The 21392-nt window shown below is 41.1% G+C and overlaps 1 protein-coding gene across 1 annotated transcript in view; it reads right to left on the reverse strand.

Annotated features, from left to right (window-relative positions):
• Positions 1–20968, reverse strand: part of LOC111951038 (junctional adhesion molecule 3B) — a 43813-nt gene extending 22845 nt beyond the window's left edge. The window contains exon 1 of the mRNA XM_023969009.2: positions 20829–20968. Coding sequence (XP_023824777.1) covers positions 20829–20913 — 85 coding nt within the window. The 5' untranslated portion in view covers positions 20914–20968. The remainder of the gene's footprint in view (positions 1–20828) is intronic.
• Between the last annotated feature and the right edge of the window lie 424 nt (positions 20969–21392).

Below are 21392 nucleotides of genomic sequence, written 5' to 3' on the forward strand. Positions count from 1 at the left end.
AACCAATGAGGAGATGGCACGTGGGTATATGCTCCTAAAAACCAATGAGGAGATGGCACGTGGGTATATGCTCCTAAAAACCAATGAGGAGATGGGAGAGGTGGGAACCAAGTTCTAGGCGCTCTTCGACGCGCGCAAGCGGTGTGGGTGCAATGATTGAATAACATGTATGTGTACATTTATTTTGGTCAGCATGTAAGGCGCTACAGAGGGTAGTGCATACGGCCCAATATATCACTGGGGTCAAGTTTCCTGCCATCCAGGACCTATATACTAGGCAGATGTCAGAAGAAGGCCCAAAACATTGTCAAGGACTCCGTCACCCAAGTCATAGACTGTTCTCTCTGCTACCACACATCAAGCGGTACCAGAGTGTCAAGTCTAGGTCCAAAAGGCTCCTTAACACCTTCTATCCCCAAGCCATAAGACTGCTAAACAATTAATCAAATGGCCTCACTATTTACATTGAACCCCCCCTTTGTTTTTACACTGCTGCTATTCGCTGTTTATTATCTATGCATAGTCACTTTACCCCTACCTACATGTACAAATGACCTTGACTAACCTGTACCACGCACATTGACTCGGTACCAGTACTCCCTGTGTATAACCTCGGTACTTTTTATTGTATTTTTTACTTTAGTTTATTTAGTAAATATTTTCTTAACTCTTTTTCTTGAACTGCATTGTTGGTTAAGGGCTTGTAAGTAAGCATTTCACGGTAAAGTCTACCCTTGTTGTATTCGGCGCATGTGACAAATACAATTTTATTTGAAATTTGATTCGATTACTCCACGTTGAACCGATACACTAGGCTCAGCCACGTTGGCCTGGGCTACATTGATAAGCGGCCATTGTTGTTAGTGCCGACCAATGTGTGTAGCAGATACCGGTGAGCTAAGGCTTGCCTGACAGCTGAATAATAATGTCACACTGCTAGCAGAGATGTGTTGACTTAGTGAGGCCAAAAGCCTTAATCCGCCTCACTTCCTGGTCCAAAGGATGCTCGCTGTGCGCTGAAAAGAGCTGAGTTGAAAGGGAGTCCCCTGTGACACTGCCTCTGGGGACAAGGCCATTGGCCAGACTTCATTGGCTCACTTGAGCTTTTCCTCACTAGTGTTTCACAAAACTGAGCCTTTTCACAACCTATATATCTAAATCTAACAAAGTGATTTGGCTTTATCTTTTCATGTCTGTGTTTCCCAATGGGAGTCATCTACTACATAGCCTTAGATCCTGTTGGAACTGATTGGAACATGCCAATTTCTATTGGGCAATGTGATAATGGCTGAAACACATTGTAGCACAGCCAGAGACGGTCACTTACTCTTTAGCAACACAATTGTGGTGTTCACAGGCCAGAGTGTGTGAGAAGGCAGCAGGGAGCTCATAAAGTCTCCATCATGGGCCTCCCAGCAGCATTCAGTCCACTCATTGAGATCCTATCGGCCCTAGAACAGCAGGCCAAGCACAAATCCCAGTGCTCCCATTGTTTTCCTCTCCAGCAGTGGCCCCCCATAGCCGATCTCATTAATTGCCTTTTGTTTGCACTCCTGAACAAAGGCATCTTGTGCAGTGGGGCAGCAACTCCGAATGCCTGAACAGTTAGGCCAGTTGAATGCATAAATAGCCTATACATCCCCATATTCATCTCTCTATTCTGGACACTTAAGCTCTGTGAAGCTGATTATTTTTACATAAAATACTCTGGTTTCATACTGTGGTTTCATGACTTCCTGGTTGTTAACAGGCATATGATTTGATGCATTTTTTATCACCCATGATTCTGTTGCAAGGTATTCCTTTAATAATGTAATTCTCACTGGCATTAACAGAAACTGTAGGCAGAATTAACGAGCATCTTTGCTGACTCAAAGATGAAGGTTCACACCTCTAGACATCTATATATTTATAGGTAAAATTAACCTCAGTTAAGTCTTTCGTTCCATAAAAGTCATTATTTTGCATATACTGGCCATGCAGGAAGTGCTCTATGGCAACCCAATGAAAAATGTGTCCTCTTTCCACTTGCTTTCACTGTGATTCGGTAGCAATGATGGATGTCAACGGGGTAGGGCCTTTAAATCAAGGCCGCCAACCCCCATTACTCCATGAATAGACTCTTGAAAATGATAGGCAGTTACGCAAGACTTGATTCAGAAAACAAATAACAAGGGGTGAGGTTTGAACATGTAGACTAACTAAACATGGTGTGAGGCATTCATACAGACTATTCAAACTAGACTTGTTTTATTTTGTATTTATTTACTGACAAAATAGTAGTGTCTACATTTTATTCCGGTGTAGAGCTGTCCACAATCATTACTATCGAATGAGGGAGTCTGGGTTCAGACCATATCCTGCTCCACCTAAAAGATCCATACTTGGACAAAATATTTATTTTGACCAGATTTGAAGTAGACCTAGACTCAATAAATATGGCTCTATATTTTGTTAAATGCTGTGGGCAGCAGTTCTGGCCTGTTTAATTGTTAGTTAGTAAGCAGTTAGTGTGGAGTGAGTGCGGGGGAGTGTAGAATGTGAGGTCACCCAAAGCTTTTGACATCGTGGGGACAACCAACCGGTAGTGCTGAGCGATTAGTGCTTTTTGAGGTTGGTTCAGTTTCTGTTAATAATCCGAATAAAACTGAATAAAACAATTGATAAAAGTCCCATGATAGTAGTGACTGCCCATTACTGCTTATCACTTATTAATCAACATTTATTCACATTATTTTAATAAAATATTTCAGTTGTTGTGTATATTACATTAGTTTTATTTGATTACTTTATTTTCATTCCAAGTCATCATCTCATCTCTATAGAGCTGCTGCCTATGCTCTGACAAAATCATTATTTTAGTAGATCTTCTAAGTAAATAAGACATACTTTTATGACTGCTGAATACCAACTATCAATCACTTAGATCATGTATTTTCAGGTAGAGAGATACCACCCGAAGCAACTGCTCACTATCCTTCTCGATAACGCATTCTTCTCTCTTTTAAGGAGCATGCTAAAAGAAACACGGACTGGACAAGTAGACACGCAATGGATTGTAAGCATGTATGGTCATTGTAGTTAATTACCACGTTTTCTGCGCTAATCTATGTAGAATATTGGCCTGTTGGAAACTACAATTACTACTACATAGCACAGTTCGGGATTGATCTGATTTATCTCTAGAGAAAACGTGCAATGTGCGCACTGAGCTCACAGCACAGAAAGAACTGAACTTAATGGAATTCAAATAATCGATCAATTAGTTGTTTAAAAATTAAAAATAACTGACATTTCTGTTAATCACTCAGCACTAACAACTGGTCACAGGTGATGCAGAGTTTTGATAAGCGTGGACAGGGAAAAGGGTCACTTTCCAAAAGGAACCTCATTTGAGGTCAACTAACGACAACAGTCATAACATTCCCTGTTCATTTATTTACTGTCCATTTTGATAATCCTTGCTAGTTAGAATACCCTTGTCCAAATTATATTTTAAAAAGTGCCTTGCTCAGAGGCAATTATATTGTTCTGCTAAGATATAGTCTATGTAGTAAATGTCAATTAAAGTGTTTACTACAGTATGGTTTGTATTTTAATGTTTGGCATCACAAAATTACTGTGTTCTGACTTTTCTGATGGAAGACGCACTCTTACCACCCACTATCCCAACGCTAAAGACTGCTAAATTCCACAACCTAGGATATATAACTGAATAAATCAGGACTATTTCATAACCATTTCCAGACTAGATACTAACACAATGCTCTCCTATTCCAAAAAGGATTGCTCTCCTATATCAAAAATTGCGTGCTTTGAAGGATTGCGACATCAAAGTGTGCAGTTCCCTGGTGAGCGATCCCAGCGACTGACCCAGTGAGCAGGCCTTTAGAACAACATGTGTACAAAAGCATACTCCAGACTCAAATAGTTAGCATAGGCAGTCTGAGGAGCAGGGCAGAGAATGTTGCTGAGCAACAGGTGGGAGAAAAGGGGATAACCATCTGAGCCTCATGCTACCACTGACAACCCCAAAGGACCCCTGCTTCCATCACCTGCTCGGGAGGAATCCCCCACGGGTTTCCATGGGAAATGCCGGACAAACGCGCTGCATAGCAAAACTGCTGAGCGCTCCATGCAGCCCATTCTGTGGCCGAATTTAACGCTAGCAATGTAGTCACACTCATGCCATCACAGGAAGTAAGACATACTGTTCAATGTTACAATGCAACCTGGTGGTTGGACACAATGGTGAGTCACAGAAGTGCGTTCATGGCAAAAATAGAGGACAGCTGTTGACCTTTGTCACCTGCCTGTTTTTGCAAACCTAAGTGCTCTGTGGTGTTCTGTTTGATAAAGCAAAAGTGCACCTTCGATTGCCCTCCATTTTTTTGCCTCAAACTTAAAATTGGAAAAGGGGGGGAAACATCAAGAATTAAGGATGGAAAAAGTTGCATACAAACATGAAATTGGCAGGGACTTTTTTCAATATACCATTTGCCTTTCTCTGAAGCTCTGAAAGACAATGATTTACATGGCAGATTACACACTGTTTACATGTCAAGACAGAGTCACAAAAAAGAAACACGCTCGCATCTGGATCTTGATCCAGAGAGAAAATGATTTTGTTCACTAGACAGATGTGTAGTGCACCGCTGAGGTGTGTTCATAACCCCATCTCCAAACCAAAGAGAACGATCACCAGTCTMTGTCTTATGGTCTCTTGCTATGCTTGTTCTCATCTTCTGTATATCATGCAATGGAGAATTCCTTGGAAGATGCACTTTAATGATACAGGTTAACAGTATTATTACAGTCCTAGCTGAGTAATTCTAGCATAACTCAGCTAACCAAGATCTTTTTTTTTAAGCCCTTTAAATGGGAAATAATTATGGCCAAACTCATTAGTCACACTAAGGAGAATATCCCGTCAATTACTGGGGAGTGTCACTGGTCTGCATATTGCTCCCAGTATGGAATGTCCAGACTCCGATGGAATCTTTGCAGCTGCACATAGCAATTATAGTGACCCCACCCCTGATAAGTGATGTCTCCAACCGATTGGCCAACTGCTGTCTGATCTCTAAACAAGCGTCCAGCTAAACTCTGGGGGAAAACCATCAAATTGAGTGGGCATCGGTAGGTTTAACCAATATACAGTACTCTACGCTACCTTCATTGCTCACATCTGGGGCCACTTGTAGATCTGTTCGTTTGACCACGAGACCTTCCGAGTCCTGTCATTCCCAGGTCTGTCTCGAAACATTGGGCTAACCTACGCCCTGAAACCACAGTATGCTGCCCAAAGTCATATGCAGGATGATCCTGAGTGTTGATGATCTGAAATAAAACTGCATGGTTGGCCAGTTCCGCATGAATGACCCTCAGAGCGGGGAATTAATTACACTGAGAATCGGGGGAGGCTATTTAGAGGGACTCATCAGCCCAGAGATATAGATTCCCTCTGAAAGTGTGGTGAAAATGCACAAACCCATAAGATCATTGTTCTGGCTCAAACCGGATACAACCGGAATGGATGGGTCTGAGGAGGCTGGGGGGAAACTTTTGTGTTTTTCCTCTCCTCATCCAAAGGGCACACTCCGAGACCCTGTGTGAGCACCATCAAATAACTCGTCCTGCCTACTAAAAGGCTTTTTTCTACCATTCTTTTCTACCATTCTACCATTCTTTTCTACCATTCTTATTTATTTTCTCAATAAATTATTTGTTGGCTTTATTCTGTCACTCTGCTGTTTTATGCGTTCAATATTTCAAGAGCCGCACATCTGTGCTCTCATTGTTCTTTCAGAAAGACTATAAGACATGTCTTCATCGTACCAGCAGTGCATACTGGAAATGAAGAACACAGGTCAAGCGTAGCAAATCTTCTTATGGTGCCGCCTGACCAGATTGTTCCACCAGGGTCATTGTACTTTCATCTAAAATGTGCAGGGCTGTCTGGATATATCTCTCAAAACAATTTATTTTCATGGTTTGTATTCAACATTCTACATGGGTATGCAAGCAGCCTATGTTTTAAGATGTGGGTTTTTACAGTGTGGGCCTTAAAATGTAAATGGATGAGGGGGGGATATGAAAAGATGAGGCTGTACAGCTTTCCGTTAATTGTGACTGTGTGTGTGAAATGTATATGCATAGAGGGTCCTATCAATCAATGACAGAGCACTGTTTTTAGAAAGGAATGTTAGTGGAGACACGACAAATTCTGCATCTAGGCCTAGTGCTTCATATTCATCCTTTGAGCTTTTGCCATGACAAAATAGATGAATAACAAAGAAAACATGTAATTTTCTATCACAATCTATTATAATCCTGACTTCAAACGTATTATTGTTGCTTCTATTGGGATTAAATAGGTTTTAAAAGGACAAGTTTAATCTGTCTTTTTCTCATCTCCCATGTTGCCACGATACATTTGCTTTGTTCACAAGTCGTAATTTCTATATCTCTATATCATCTAGAGTGGTCTTGAATTCATTCCAGCGTTACAATGAACCTCTTCTATATGGCTATGGTGAATGTACTAGTATCTTTGTTGTGGTGTTATTCCACATTGTGAGAATCTCTTTTAAGCCTCACACAATCATCCCCAATAATAATGTCTGATTATTCTGCCTGTGTGAAACCTCTCCAAGGTCTTGTTGGCTCCTTTTAAGGTTATCTTGTAAGACCTGATAATGACCATTGTATAAACATGTTCAACTCGGGAAGTCGGACTATCTAGGAGGAAATGGCAGATGAGATAGTGTGGTCATTTTGGGATGTCTCTGCTGCATTTCACATTAGAATAAGACTAGAATGTTGAGAAACTGACAATTTAGTTTAATTGCAACCTTCCTGCCTTAGAAATGAGCTAGATGTGACAAATTTGATGAGTTGTTCCACATCTTTTTTTCTGTCCTATTCACTTTTTCTTTCCAATGGCTGACACGGCGGTGTTTATGAAAATCTATTCAAATTTCTGTGCACTTCCACGCGTTGGCCTTTTCTTTTTTTTCTTTTTTACCTGCTAACGTCACCAGTTCAGGCAAGCACCCTTATCAGCCCCTATAGGCTCTGCTACTAAAATGGACTCTTAAGCACACGGATGCCTAAACTCTCTCTACAGCTCTGAGGATGCGGCCTTGTCTAGCGTCCGGTTACAGTGATGACAAATGCCCGCCAAACCTCTGAGTCACAATAAAAATGACTCAAATTGTTTTTCTTTTTCTACAGCTTGCTGTAGCATGGTTGACAAGTAAGTACTACAGGCAGTACACCCTCTTACGAAGCTCAGTCTAGGGCCACCATGTTACTAACTCGCCACCAATGTCTGGCATGCCGACAAATATCTCAGGCACTTACCCAGGGTATGCACTCACACACGTGTGGCAGCTGTACTGTGTACATGCTGTATCTGGGCTTCTACCGTGTTCTCAGGCACGACTCATGGCAAACCAAAAACCTAGGGTTTCCCATGTCCCAGTGATACATTCTGACAGGATTAGGAAATGCCATTAATGTCGCTCGATATCAAAGATTTCAGTGCTCACTGAGTATTTTATACATGCTTGGTCCGACACTTTCTCAGGCTTAACTGATGATGAAGTTTTAATGGAAGTGCTCCAGACTAGGTCAGCTGAAAGCTATCATGAAGATATGTTCTTATGTCTGGCTATACTTAGTCTTGTCTCTGCTTATAATTATTACTTGGTATGAACTAGTAAAATTATGTGATAGCAATTGATATTTTTTGGTCCTTCAAATATAGCAACACAAATGCTGCTTCTTGTTTCAATGAATCCCAAATAAACCATACAAATAGTTAAGTAATTATTGAGTGATTACCATTTCACCATGTCATTTCTAAGTAAGTGCCAGGTAAATAGCATACTGTAAAATAAAGAGTATCCTATTAAGAGCATTAATGGGACAAAGGAATTACTGAGGTTATACTTGCTCAGTTAATGTTACACTGCCGCATCTCTGCTGCATAAAATCATCCTTTTTACCAGTTAGGCCTAATACTGTAGCCCAAGTGTTAACCCCAACACCAGGTCACCAGATGGTCTGGTTACAATCTACCAACACTATCTGACCAGTCAGCTAAATGTACATTGCAAGTCGGATGCTAATGGTGGCTTTTCAAAAGTAGACAGGATATTTATTCTACTAAGACCTTCCTTTGTTTGACACAAATCAATAATCATTTATTGTAGCTCTGTCTGTTCTCTATCGCCTACTCACCATCATTCTGACGTTCAGTGAACTTGCTAACGCCTACATACCTCGTTTGAAGAGAGAGGCTTTATTGTGAAATACATTCAATTTGAAACTGTAGTTGTAGGTTGTAGGCCTACCTATCAGCTGCCTAAATAAGAACCTTGGACCAATTTACTGAAACTGTGTATTACCAAACATGTCATACTTTGATGGATTATTTGTGATGGCATGGCAGTCTTCAATGGACTACATTTCCTGAGCTTGAGATGGTCATAAGAATGATTTAGCATGATTTGATGCCGAGTTTCTGCCTGATGATGAATAATTTGTGGCATTTGTGTCACTGGGCTGATAAAGCATCTGGGCCGATTACCTCGGGTAGAAACGTGAGAGACACTGCAGTGAGAAGTCACAGAGAACTCCCAAACACCCCTACTCCACCCCCCTTACTCACCGCAATGCTACTCAACAAAAACTCCCTTTGTCTGACTGCCAACATTTTTGTCAGGCCTTAGCACAAGACTTGCACATCCCTTCACAGAGGCCAACTACATTTCCTGAGCTTGAGATAGTTATAAGAATGATTTAGCTTGATTTGATGCTGAGATTCTGCCTGATGATGAATCATTTCTGGCATATGGTCACTGGGCTGATAAAGCATCTGGGCCGATTACCTTGGGTAGAAACGTGAGAAACACTACAGTGAGAAGTCACGATGCACTCCATATTTTCATACCTTCATATCGTTCCTGTGCCATACAGTATTACTGGCAGTGCGCACAAGGGCCACTATTTCTTTCTGAATGGAAAAAAATGTTGGCAGCAGGGATCTTGATCCAGGAGGGGATTGATTCTCTGCTGTAACCAAGAAGCTTGATCGAGCAAGCTAGCCACTTAAATAGCAAGTTAGCAAACCAAATGCATAACTGGAGCCCTGAGCTGGTGATCATTTATTTGGCACATAGATAGTCAGATAGTTAATTTTAGGGTGCACCAAACCCCCAAAAAGAGAACTATACCGCCCAAACCTACCCCTACTCCACCCCCCTTACTCACTGCAGATGGGTTCTGACTTCTAAACTTGAAATAAATCAAATCAAAATCAAATTAAATTTTATTGGTCACATACACATGGTGAGCAGATGTTAATGCGAGTGTAGCTAAATGCTTGTGCTTCTAGTTCCGACAGTGCAGTAATATCTAACAAGTAATCTAACAATTTCCCAACAACTACCTAATACACACAAATCTAAAGGAGTGGATGAGAATATGTACATATAAATATATGGATGAGCGATGGCCGAGCGGCATAGGCAAGGTGCAATAGATGGTATAAAATACAGTATATACATATGGTATGAGTAATGTAAGATATGTAAACATTATTAAAGTGGCATTATTTAAAGTGGCATTGTTTAAAGTGACTAGTTATCCAAAATTGGGAGATAATATGGCCGGCATTTGATTGAATGGAATTCTAGGTTGGGTGAGCAGAAGGACTTGAGTTCCTGTATGTTGTTATGATTACACCATGAGTCATTAATCATGAAGCATACACCCCCGCCCTTCCTCTTCCCAGAGAGGAGTTTATCTCTGTCGGTGCGATGCATGGAGAAGCCCGGTGGCTGAACCGATTCCGACAACATATCCCGAGAGAGCCATGTTTCTGTGAAACAGAGGATGTTACAATCTCTGATGTCTCTCTGGAAGGCAACCCTTGCTCAAAGTTCATCTACCTTGTTGTCAAGAGACTGGACATTGGCGAGTAGTATACTCGGGAGCGGTGGGCAAGGTGCACGTCTACGAAGCCTGACCAGGAGGCCGCTCCATCTGCACCTTCTGCTGTGCCGTTGTTTTGGGTCAGCTTCTGGGATTAGGTCCATTGTCCTGGGTGGTGGTCCAAACAGAGGATTCGCTTCGGGAAAGTCGTAATCCTGGTCGTAATGTTGGTAAGTTGACGTCACTCTTATATCCAATAGTTCTTCCCGGCTGTATGTAATAAGACTTAAGATTTCCTGGGGTAACAATGTAAGAAATAATACATAAAAAAACTAAATACTGCATAGTTTCCTAAGGACTCGAAGCGAGGCGACAATCTCTGTCGGCGCCATCTTGCAAATATTGTTAATCATCAGGTATCCTATGGAAATGAGGAGTGCCACAGCCTGGTTCCTACACCAAAAGTTACTGGTTATCTGTAGGAGGAATGTATATGGTGGAGTCAATTAAGCTTGGAATGTAATGAGTAAAGGAAAGGCGATCACATAGTTGCAGTCACAGATAAGGGTGGAGAGCTGTGGATTAGTGAGGAATGGGGACCGAGGTCAGGTCACATTAAGGGAGAAGGAACAGTTAATTACCTGCATCACTTAACTTCTTCCCTAGCAATAAAGACGTAATGTTTAGAGGGAAGGAGGAGACTTCATCCAAATTGGGGTATATATACTTGTGCTGGTGGAACCATGTCTTTGTCTCTTCAGCTGTCTAATCCTTTGGGTGAATAAACTTGGTTTGAGCTTTACTAATCGTCTGTGAGTTTTTACTTGGTTCATTTAGAACCTAACACCGCAATGCTGCTCAATGGGTTCTTGAGTGGCGCAGCGACCTAAGGCACTGCATTTCAGTGCTACAGGCGTCACTATAGACCCTGGTTCGATTCCAGGCTGTATCACAACCGGCCGTGATTGGGAGTCCCATAGGGCGGAGCACAATTGGCCCAGCGTCGTCAGTGTTAGGGTTTTGCCGGGGTAGGCCGTCATTGTAAATAAGAATTTGTTCTTAACTGACTTGCCTAGTTAAATAAAGGTTAAATAAAAAAATATTAATAAATAAAAACTTTCTTTGGATGACCACCAACATTTTTGTCAGGTCTTACCGCAAGAATCGCACAACACTACTAGGAGGCCGTACAACCACATACATGGCTCTTGCATACCGGTCTCTTTCGCAAGGCCCTACATCAAGAGAACGCCTCGGCGAGGATTAGTTATGGTCAACAAAATGATTGGGATGTCTTTTTTTATCACAAGGCTGGTGTCATCTGCCCTTCATACTGTAGAAGACACTTAAGAACTCAGCTGGCTGCTGCGAGGGATTGAAGTCATTGTCAGTTCTGCAGATCACAGGAAGGAGAGTATTTTGACTGTCAGCTTGGCTGTTGGTGATAGACTTGTTTTAGGAACGAAAAGTGTTCTCGCTGAAAATGCCAAATTGCCTTTTCAGAAGGGTAGAAAAGCGGTGAGGATGGTGCTGAAACTAGTCAGTTGTCGTCAATGTGTATTTRAGATTTAAGATGAACAAATGCATTTTCAGATAATGCCAATAGTTTCTATTTTACTATGCTTAGATATGAATATGTTTAATCTCGAATCATATATTTAGAGTTGCTTGAATACAAGCCCAATGCTTTGGAATGAACAGCGTTCAAACACCTGAGGCTGTCATATGATTCTGCCATCTGGCTATTTATAGAGAGAGTAATTGCCTTTGTGACAGTATGGTAAACAGAGGATGAATCCAAAGCGATTATCTGGCTATGACTCCTAGCATGTAGCCCAGACTTCCCTTGCCTTTTCAGACAGGCAGTGCTTCAGCAGCATTCACTCTATTATCTGTGCCCTGCCATTAATGAATCTGTAATTATTTCCCTAAATTGACAGCATCCCAATGTGTGATTGATGGCGGTTCCTCCTGACCTATTGATGTGCTGGCTCTGTCTGAATCTATTGAATGAACACAGGGAGGAAAACCACTCCGGCGTTCTTCCCCTAGGGATCACGTGACTACAGATAAAGATCGGCAAACAGGAAATCGCCAAAACACTGCCCTAAACTCAGACAGCCAATTGATGAGCATTTCAAAGATTATCCCGCAGACACAGAAAAAACATTGCATGATAACGTCTTGGCAAAACAAACAGATTTCAACTGCTACTGACAAGGTGAAATATCACTTCCAGACTTATTATGCCATATCTCACAACAGAAAAAAGTGACATCTCTGAGAAATATAAATAAGTGTTGTGCTCGATCAAAATTCCCCAAAATTACACCAAGGCCTACAGATGGGCTTAATGCAACAACAACAACAAATCTGAGACGAGCCAAAACTGATGTTATATTTTAATGGGGGGTTTTGGCCAACTACCTTCAACCTAGCAGCCAGGCTCTAGACCTATTTTTATTTTTTATCAATGCCTCTTCCACACGATAGTCTTATTAACATTTGAAGAATGCACGTGCTTGCCATTCCTGGAACATAACCATGTCCATTTTCAACTTTCCTCTCAGCATCTGCTACTGCTTACCAAAAGGAGAAAAAATATATAAAAGCAGGGTAGTGCCTACTTCAATAACCTTTCAAGTTCTTGGTGCGAAGTTCAAGTGGATTTCTATCTCATGAAAGGCCATTCAAATCCACCTTTTCTGTTATGCTTTATTTCTTAGTCAACTACCCTTTCATTCTCTTTAAGACCAACTTAAAACAGGTGAGTGGGAGGGGTGAAGTAATTCACAGTACATTAGAAGTTTTTTCCTCCGTATGCTTTTTATTCACAATGCCGCATTTGCTGCTAACAAACAGTGTCTGGGGTTTGGGAGGGACGCCATAGATATTTCTGGTCACTCGTGCCTTCTCCCCAAACCCATCCACCCACTCCTGCTCAGCTGTTTCGGGCCATTCCATTGTTGGAATCATGTGCTTTGCTGCCTTTATCCCATGCATGGTCCTTTGTGGCGCGGTTATCCAAGGTACAGTGCATTTGGAAAGTATTCAGACCCCTTTTTCCATATGTTGTTATGTTACAGCCTTATTGTGTTACGCTACAGCCTTAAAATTGATTAAATATGTTTTTTCCTCATCAATTTACACACAATACCACATAATGACAAAGGAAAAACAGATTTTGGAAAATTTGCAAATGTATTACAAATACAAAACAAAACCTTATTTATAAAAGTATTCAGACCCTTTGCTATGAGACTCGAAATTGAGCTCAGGTGCATCCTGTTTCCATTGATCAACCTTCGAGATGTTTCTACAACTTGATTGGAGTCCACCTGTGGTAAATTCAATTGATTGGACATGATTTGGAAAGGCGCACACCTGTCTATATAAGGTCCCACAGTTGACAGTGCATGTCAGAGCAAAAACCAAGCCATGAGGTCAAAGGAATTGTCTGTAGAGTTCAGAGACAGGATTGTGTCAAAACACAGATCTGGGGAAAGGGTACCAAAACATTTCTGCAGCATTGAAGGTCCAACAACACAGTGACCTCCATCATTCTTAAATGGAAGAGGTTTGGAACCACCAAGACTCTTCCTAGAGCTGGCCGCACAGCCAAACTGAGAAATCGGGGGAGAAGGGCCTTAGTCTGGGAGGTGACCAAAAACCTGATGGTCACTCTAACAACGCTCTACAGTTCTTCTATGGAGATGGGAGAACCTTCCAGAAGGACAACCATCTCTGAAGCACTCAACCAATTACGCCTTTATGGTAGAGTGGCCAGACGGAAGGCACTCCTCAGTAAAAGGCACATGACAGCCTGGTTGGAGTTTGCCAGAAGGCACCTAAAGACTCTCAGACCATGAGAAACAAGATTCTCTGGTCTAATGAAACCAAGATTGAACTCTTTGGACTGAATGCCAATCGCCACGTCTGGGGTAAACCTGGAACCATCCCTACGGTGAAGATTGGTGGTGGTAGCATCATGCTGTGGGGATGTTTTTCAGTGGCAGAGACTGGGAAACTAGTCAGGATCGAGGGAAAGATGAACAGAGCAAAGTACAAAGAGATCCTTTATGAAAACCTGCTCCAGACTGGGGTGAAGGTTCACCTTCCAATAGGACAACGACCCTAAGCACACAGCCAAGACAGCGCATAAGTGATACTTATGTAAATGTGATATTTCCGTTTTTCATTTTTTATAAATTAGCAAAAATGTCTAAAAAACATGTTTTACTTTGTTACTATGGGGTATTGTGTGTGTAGATTGAAAAACAATTTAATCAATTTTAGAATAAGGCTGTAACCTAACAAAATCTGGAAAAAGTCAAGGGGTCTGAATACTTTCAGAAGGCACTGTAAATAACTACTATTGTGGTCTTGTTGTTGGCCAATGATTAGCTTTAACTTCAGTGTAACTTCTAAATGCTGAGATGAATCTGCATGAATCGTGCATAATACATTATTCAAAATGTCAATTCAAATTGTTGTCAAAACCTAACCTCAGTATAGATTAACTGCAAACTAGAGGTCGACTGATTAATCGGAATGGCCGATTAATTAGGGCCGATTTCAAGTTTTCATAACAATCGGTAATCGGTATTTTTGGACACCGATTTGCCATTTTTTTTTTTTTTTTACACCTTTATTTAACTAGGCAAGTCAGTTAAGAACACATTCTTATTTTCAATGACGGCCTAGGAACGGTGGGTTAACTGCCTTGTTCAGGGGCAGAACGACCGATTTTTACCTTGTCAACTCCGGGATTAGTTTTTGCAACCTTCCGGTTACTAGTCCAACGTTCTAACCACCTGCCTTACATTGCACTCCACAAGGAGCCTGCGTGGCAGGCTGACTACCTGTTACGCGAGGGCAGCAAGAAGCCAAGGTAAGTTGCTAGCTGGCATTAAACTTATCTTATAAAAAACAATCAATCTTAACATAATCACTAGTTAACTACACATGGTTGATGATATGACTAGTTTATCTAGCGTTGCATATAATCGATAATCGATATAATCGAGTTCATTTCTCATTGAATCACAGCCTACTTCGACAAACGGGTGATGATATAACAAGCGCATTTGCGAAAAAAGCACTGTCGTTGCACAAATGTGTACCTAACCATGAACATCAATGCCTTTCTTTAAAATCAATACACAAGTATATATTTTTAAACCTGCATATTTAGTATATTTAGTTAATATTGCCTGTTAACATGAATTTCTTATAACTAGGGAAATTGTGTCATTTCTCTTGAGTCAGGGTATATGCAGTAATTTGGGCTGCCTGGCTCATTGTGAACTGTGTGAAGTCCATTTATTCCTAACAAAGGCCGTAATTAATTTGCCAGAATTATACATAATTATGTCATAACATTGAAGGTTGTACAATGTAACAGCAATATTTAGACTTAGGGATGCCACCCGTTAGATAAAATACAGAACGGTTCCGTATTTCACTGAAATAATTAATGTTTTGTTTTCGAAATGATAGTTTCCGGATTTGACCATTTTAATGACCAAAGGCTCGTATTTCTGTGTGTTATTATGTTATAATTAAGTCTATGATTTGATAGAGCAGTCTGACTGAGCGATGGTAGGCACCAGAAGGCTCGTAAGCAGTCATTCAAACAGCACTTTCGTGCGTTTTGCCAGCAGCTCTTCGCAATGCTTCAAGCATTGAGCTGTTTATGACTTCAAGCCTATCAACTCTCGAGATTAGGCTGGTGTAACCGATGTGAAATGGCTAGCTAGTTAGCGGGGTGCGCGCTAGTTAGCGGGGTGCGCGCTAGTTAGCGGGGTGCGCGCTAGTTAGCGGGGTGCGCGCTAGTTAGCGGGGTGCGCGCTAGTTAGCGTTTCAAACATCACTCGCTCTGAGACTTGGAGTAGTTGTTCCCCTTGCTCTGCATGGGTAACGCTGCTTCGAGGGTGGCTGTTGTCGATGTGTTCCTGGTTCGAGCCCAGGTAGGGGCGAGGAGAGGGACGGAAGCTATACTGTTACACTGGCAATACTAAAGTGCCTATAAGAACATCCAATAGTCAAAGGTATATGAAATACAAATGGTACAGAGAGAAATAGTCCTATAATTCCTATAATAACTACAACCTAAAACTTCTTACCTGGGAATATTGAAGACTCATGTTAAAAGGAACCACCAGCTTTCATATGTTCTCATGTTTTGAGCAAGGAACTTAAACGTTAGCTTTTTTACATGGCACATATTGCACTTTTACTTTCTTCTCCAACACTTTGTTTTTGCATTATTTAAACCAAATTGAACATGTTTCATTATTTATTTGAGGCTAAATTGATTTTATTTATGTATTATATTAAGTTAAAATAAGTGTTAATGCAATATTGTTGTAATTGGCATTATTACAAAAAATGTATTTAAAAAATTGTCCGATTAATCGGTATCGGCTTTTTTTGGTCCTCCAATAATCGGTATCGGCGTTGAAAAATCCTAATCGGTCGACCTCTACTGCAAACGGCTTTACAAGCAAACTGGAAATGTAGGCTAGAGCTGCAAGCCTAATTACAGGACATGGGCTACCGTGCTAGTTTAAACGGACAGTGGGTCTACCATTCTCACACAACTGCTTTGTCTGTTGGGAATAACTCTTAACTCTCTAAATAAACTAGCGCTGAGTGGGCAGCCACTCCTCTCTGTGCTTGCTATTCGTTTTTCTCTTTTTCCCTGCCATTTACTGTCTACACTAAAATGTCAAGCTGTATGTGACTCGCCCGGGGGTTCCAGCATGCCATTCAGGGAGTGCTCCAAACATTTGCTCACAAGCTGTGGATGGGAAGGGAAGCATCTGACAACAAGCACCTCCTGGGGGGAAGCGCTATCAGCACTTTCCCTGGGGCTCACCAACTCCTGCCGGCCCCACCAGCATTGCCACACATTTTATACAATGAAGAAAACACCTGTCATCTGGCTCCTGTTTAAATTAAGTCAGCAAAGAAGACAGGCGTCTTATCCTTCATCGTGTGTGTGTGTGTGTGTGTGTGTGTGTGTGTGTGTGTGTGTGTGTGTGTGTGTGTGTGTGTGTACAAACATTTTGCCATGATGGAGAGACTTATCAGGGGAAAACACTCCAACATTAGCTAAGCAAAGGCGTTAGCATATTCGCTGGCTTGCACAACACTCGGCAGCTAACACAGGCAGCTTATTCATTGAAACTAGCTAATCCATTGTGATTTAATTAATGCACTTAGCTAGCTACCATCCCATAGCCTACATTGCATATGAAGTGTGACTGGCTCATCCGTGGATGTATGGAGAAAATGTCCCCCTTTTGGGGGGGTTCATGCTCTCTGATTGTCTCAAAGTCAAGTTGTTGGCCGCTGACGAGCATTGTGATTCTACAAGTAGAATCGATAGGTTTGTTGCTAACAGGTCGGCATGAAGCAGGTACCGCTTTTGTTCTAGTAAGAGAAGGAACAGCCTCCCACTGTGATAAGTACCTATAGGCTGTCTATCGGCAATGGGATACTCGATGTGTTTCATGCTTAAGGAGGCAGCTTGCTTTTCTCTCCCATATCTCCTCAGATAAGGGACTTCTCTTCTCACCCAAAGAGGTATGAGGCTTAAGCAGACTTACTGTGAGCTGCCATAGGGCAAAAAAACTAGACCAGGTTCTCACATTTCAGTTGGTCATGCCTCCATGAGTAGCCTAATCAATTTCCCACTCATTTGCTAAAGGGTAATTTATCAAGTCTGAAATGACATTTGCCACAACCATTGTTATTGATCTTTCTTTCACTTTTATTCAGACTGGAAAACAAGTTTTACTGCCACTGAATAAATGTGAATTTCTTGAGGTCAAAGAAGCCAATAATTCTCAAACTTCAAATAGAGGTGACTGGACCTTAAGGGTTAAGATTTGTGAAGGTGCTTCTTCTAAGACTATTAAGGAAATATCTCAATATTAATCTAATCAAATTTTATTGATTGCATACACATATTTTGCAGATGTTGTCGTGGGTGTAGCGAAATTCTGATGTTCCTAGCTCCAACAGTGCAGTAATACCTAACAATACAAAACAATATACGCAAGTCCAAATAAAAATCAAAGAATATTGGCTTGGTTTATATTGGCTTTGGTACTGTTCCACTTTCAGCACTGTCAAGCTCCCACATATCTTGGCACTTCTAAGTCTTGGCAGGATCTCAACCCAATTGAACACTTATGGGAGATTCTGGAGCGGCGCCTGAGACAGCGTTTCCGGCCACCATCGACAAATCACCAGAAGATGGAATTTCTTGTGGAAGAATGGTGTCGCATCCCCCCAATAGAGCTCCAGATACACTACATGACCAAATGTATGTGGACACCTGCTCGTCGAACATCTCATTCCAAATTCATGGGTATTAATATGGAGTTGGTCCCCCCTACGCGCTTCAGCACTCGGTGGTCCCGTTCTGTGAGCTTGTGTGGCCTACCACTTTGCGGCTGAGCCGTTGTTGCTCCTAGACGTTTCCACTTCACAATAACAGCACTTACAGTTAACCGGGGCAGCACTAGCAGGGCAGAATTTTGACGAATTGACTTGTTGGAAAGGTGGCATCCTATGACGGTGCCAAGTTGAAAGTCACTGAACTCTTCAGTAAGGCCATTTTATTGCAATGTTTGTCTATGGAGATTGCATGGCGGTGTCCTCAGTTTTATACACCTGTCAGCAACGGTGTGGCTGAAATAGCTGAATCCACTAATTTGAAGGGGTGTCCACATTCTTTTGTATATATAGTGTACTTGTAGAATCTATGCTAAGGCGCACTGATGCTGTTCTGGCGACTCGTGGTGGCCCAACGTCTTATTTAAAAAAAACTTTATGTTGGTGTTTCCTTATTTTTAGCAAATCCCTGTACATCTCTCTCATACCTATTCAAAATACATTCAAACTATGACATGAGTTCAAAACAGTTCCTTGGAAATGAAAAAACAAGCCAATGATGAATAAGCCTAAAACCAACAAAAGAATGTGCATAACAAAAGAGGTCAAATAGATTTGTACATTTAAGCAATAAAATCAAATTACATAGTAACAGGTGTTTAAACGTACAAAGCTGATTCAAGTTATTTTCCTCAAATTGTGAATTATGTTTTTCTTTCAGAACTGTAATTGAGTGGTAACAATCTTTCCAACAACAATCAAGGTTAACTAGCTCTAACTATAGTATATAGCCTACAGACAATAACAACTGGGTAAGCTGTAAAATAATAGGCAACATTGCTTCAAACACACTAAATCAGATTCTCAGCAGGTCTAATTCCTGGTCGACATTGAAAGACACCAGCACTATCTTTGGAAGCAGCCTTCTTGCTATCCATATTTAAATTCACAGATAATTAAGCCAGTCCACACACTTGGATGACCAGAGGGGCTGAAGGCACACAGGTCTGTGCTTCCTTTTGTTCCGTGTGTCTCTCTTCAAGAAGGATTCAATACATGCTTAGCACTTCAGGAAAAACAGTTAAACCTTAAAGCAAACGACCACCACCAGTCCATCACGTGGTGCTGTTTAAGATCCTGCTATAATCTAGCCATATGTGTCGTGTATATCAGTAGCCTTAACTTATTTATCAATAACTTTAGTGATTCAAATTCTCATTACAATTTGAATATGAGGTAAGCTATAGCACCTGCTATGGGCTATTAGGAAACATTTGGGAACAATTCAAAATGTTTTTTATTTCATTCTTCTTATTCAGAGTTCTATTTCGTTTAATTTAGCATGTCAATGACATCAGCAATTGTGAAAGTTGATACAAATGTATCTCTGAAATGTCAACATAATGATTAAACATTCTTTCCGAGAAGGATCTGAGTATGCCTGAGTTAAACACGAGGGAGCGCTTCATGGGAACAAATTGCATCATACTCTTCCAGCAACATAGCTAAATGATTTGTCTCTGCATCTGGCCAAATTGTAAACAGTTCTAACAGTTATTTCATGTTTTAATTAGGGTCAAATCAAAACAATAACTGTTTACATGCCGAGACAAATCGCTTAAGATGGCTAATAAAAAGTTACAAAATCTACATTTTAGAACCGCTCTTCAAAGAGCGGACAAAGCGAGCTGCCTGCTGCTTTCAGATAGGCTCCTCCCGCGAACTGTCTGTCTTTATTCCCCAATGGAAAAAACCGTTATCTCGCATCACAGAATACTGCGAGACTGAACTTTTATCAACCACGATTCAAACACGTTAAAAACGTTTAAGCAAACGTATATTTATATGAAATACTTATTTCTTAGACAATAACACATTTATAGTTGTATTTACAGTCGAACACTTTTGAAAGTAAGGAGACAGACTAAAGGGGGAGTCCCCTTTTAAAAAACAAGCCTCTAAATGAACGGATACATTGTATCTCTTCTTGCTATTTCATCATGTAAAGTTTATAGCCCATTAAAACACGCTAACTGTATGTAGAGCAGTTTACGAAAGGTTTCTATCTCTGAAGAGTTCGATAAACTAGACATACTTCCAAATGCCAAACTGCACTGTCCGGCTTCAGATAGATCAAACATTCCAACGAGCCGACACAACAGGACTTGAGGCTCTAGCGTTACCAAACCATTTCTTAATTCTGGTCTTCGATTGCCTACTTTATAATTGAATATATCTCCATTTAAATCAGAACATCATCTATTAATAACAAAATAGCTGGCTGGCTATAGCTAGCTTGCTGAGAGAGTTGGGTCAGAAATGATCACTTATATCCTTACGCAGATCACGTCTCGCAAATAACAAAGTAGCTCATTTCAAATGACACAAGCGAGTGTCACGTCCAGAATGTCTCGTCCAGAATGTCTCAGCAACGGCAATAGGCTAGGGAAATAAAGCGCAGTCCTCATGTATTTACTTACAGTGAGTTGAGAGGAGGACCAGAATGCAAGCCAGACGTGTTAACGCCATCTTGGAGTCGATGCAATGTTCAGTTTGGCCGTACATGCGCAAAGTCAAGAGCTTTTCAGTGGATGGAGAGGACTGGCCAGGGAGAGAGAGGCAGGGGGAATGAATCTATTGTATCGGGTTTCCATGGCTACCGATAGCATCACTCAAACAGTCAAGAATGTATGGTTGACAAGATGTGGGAGGACCAGACGTTTTACAACCGTGGACCAGGCATCTCGAATCTCTGATTGGGGACTACTGTATTAGGCTACCCATTTTACCCATTCTATTCTATCAGACACCATTCTGTGCTGTACAATTACGATAACATTTACAAATCTTTTTTATTTTTTATTATTGATTTTCAGAGTAGGCTTTGTATGTCAGATATCCAGACAAATTCCATTCTTAAAAATAGAAAACTCAATTGGCATCCTTCCTAAAACAAATGGCCTTTGGAATGTTTTGTTGACTATTCAAATTGTGAGGAGTAAACAAGGGATTAATTAGCATTGATTGGAGGCTCTTTTTACTGG

Source organism: Salvelinus sp. IW2-2015, linkage group LG23, assembly GCF_002910315.2.
Source record: "Salvelinus sp. IW2-2015 linkage group LG23, ASM291031v2, whole genome shotgun sequence".
Classification (NCBI taxonomy): domain Eukaryota; kingdom Metazoa; phylum Chordata; class Actinopteri; order Salmoniformes; family Salmonidae; genus Salvelinus; species Salvelinus sp. IW2-2015.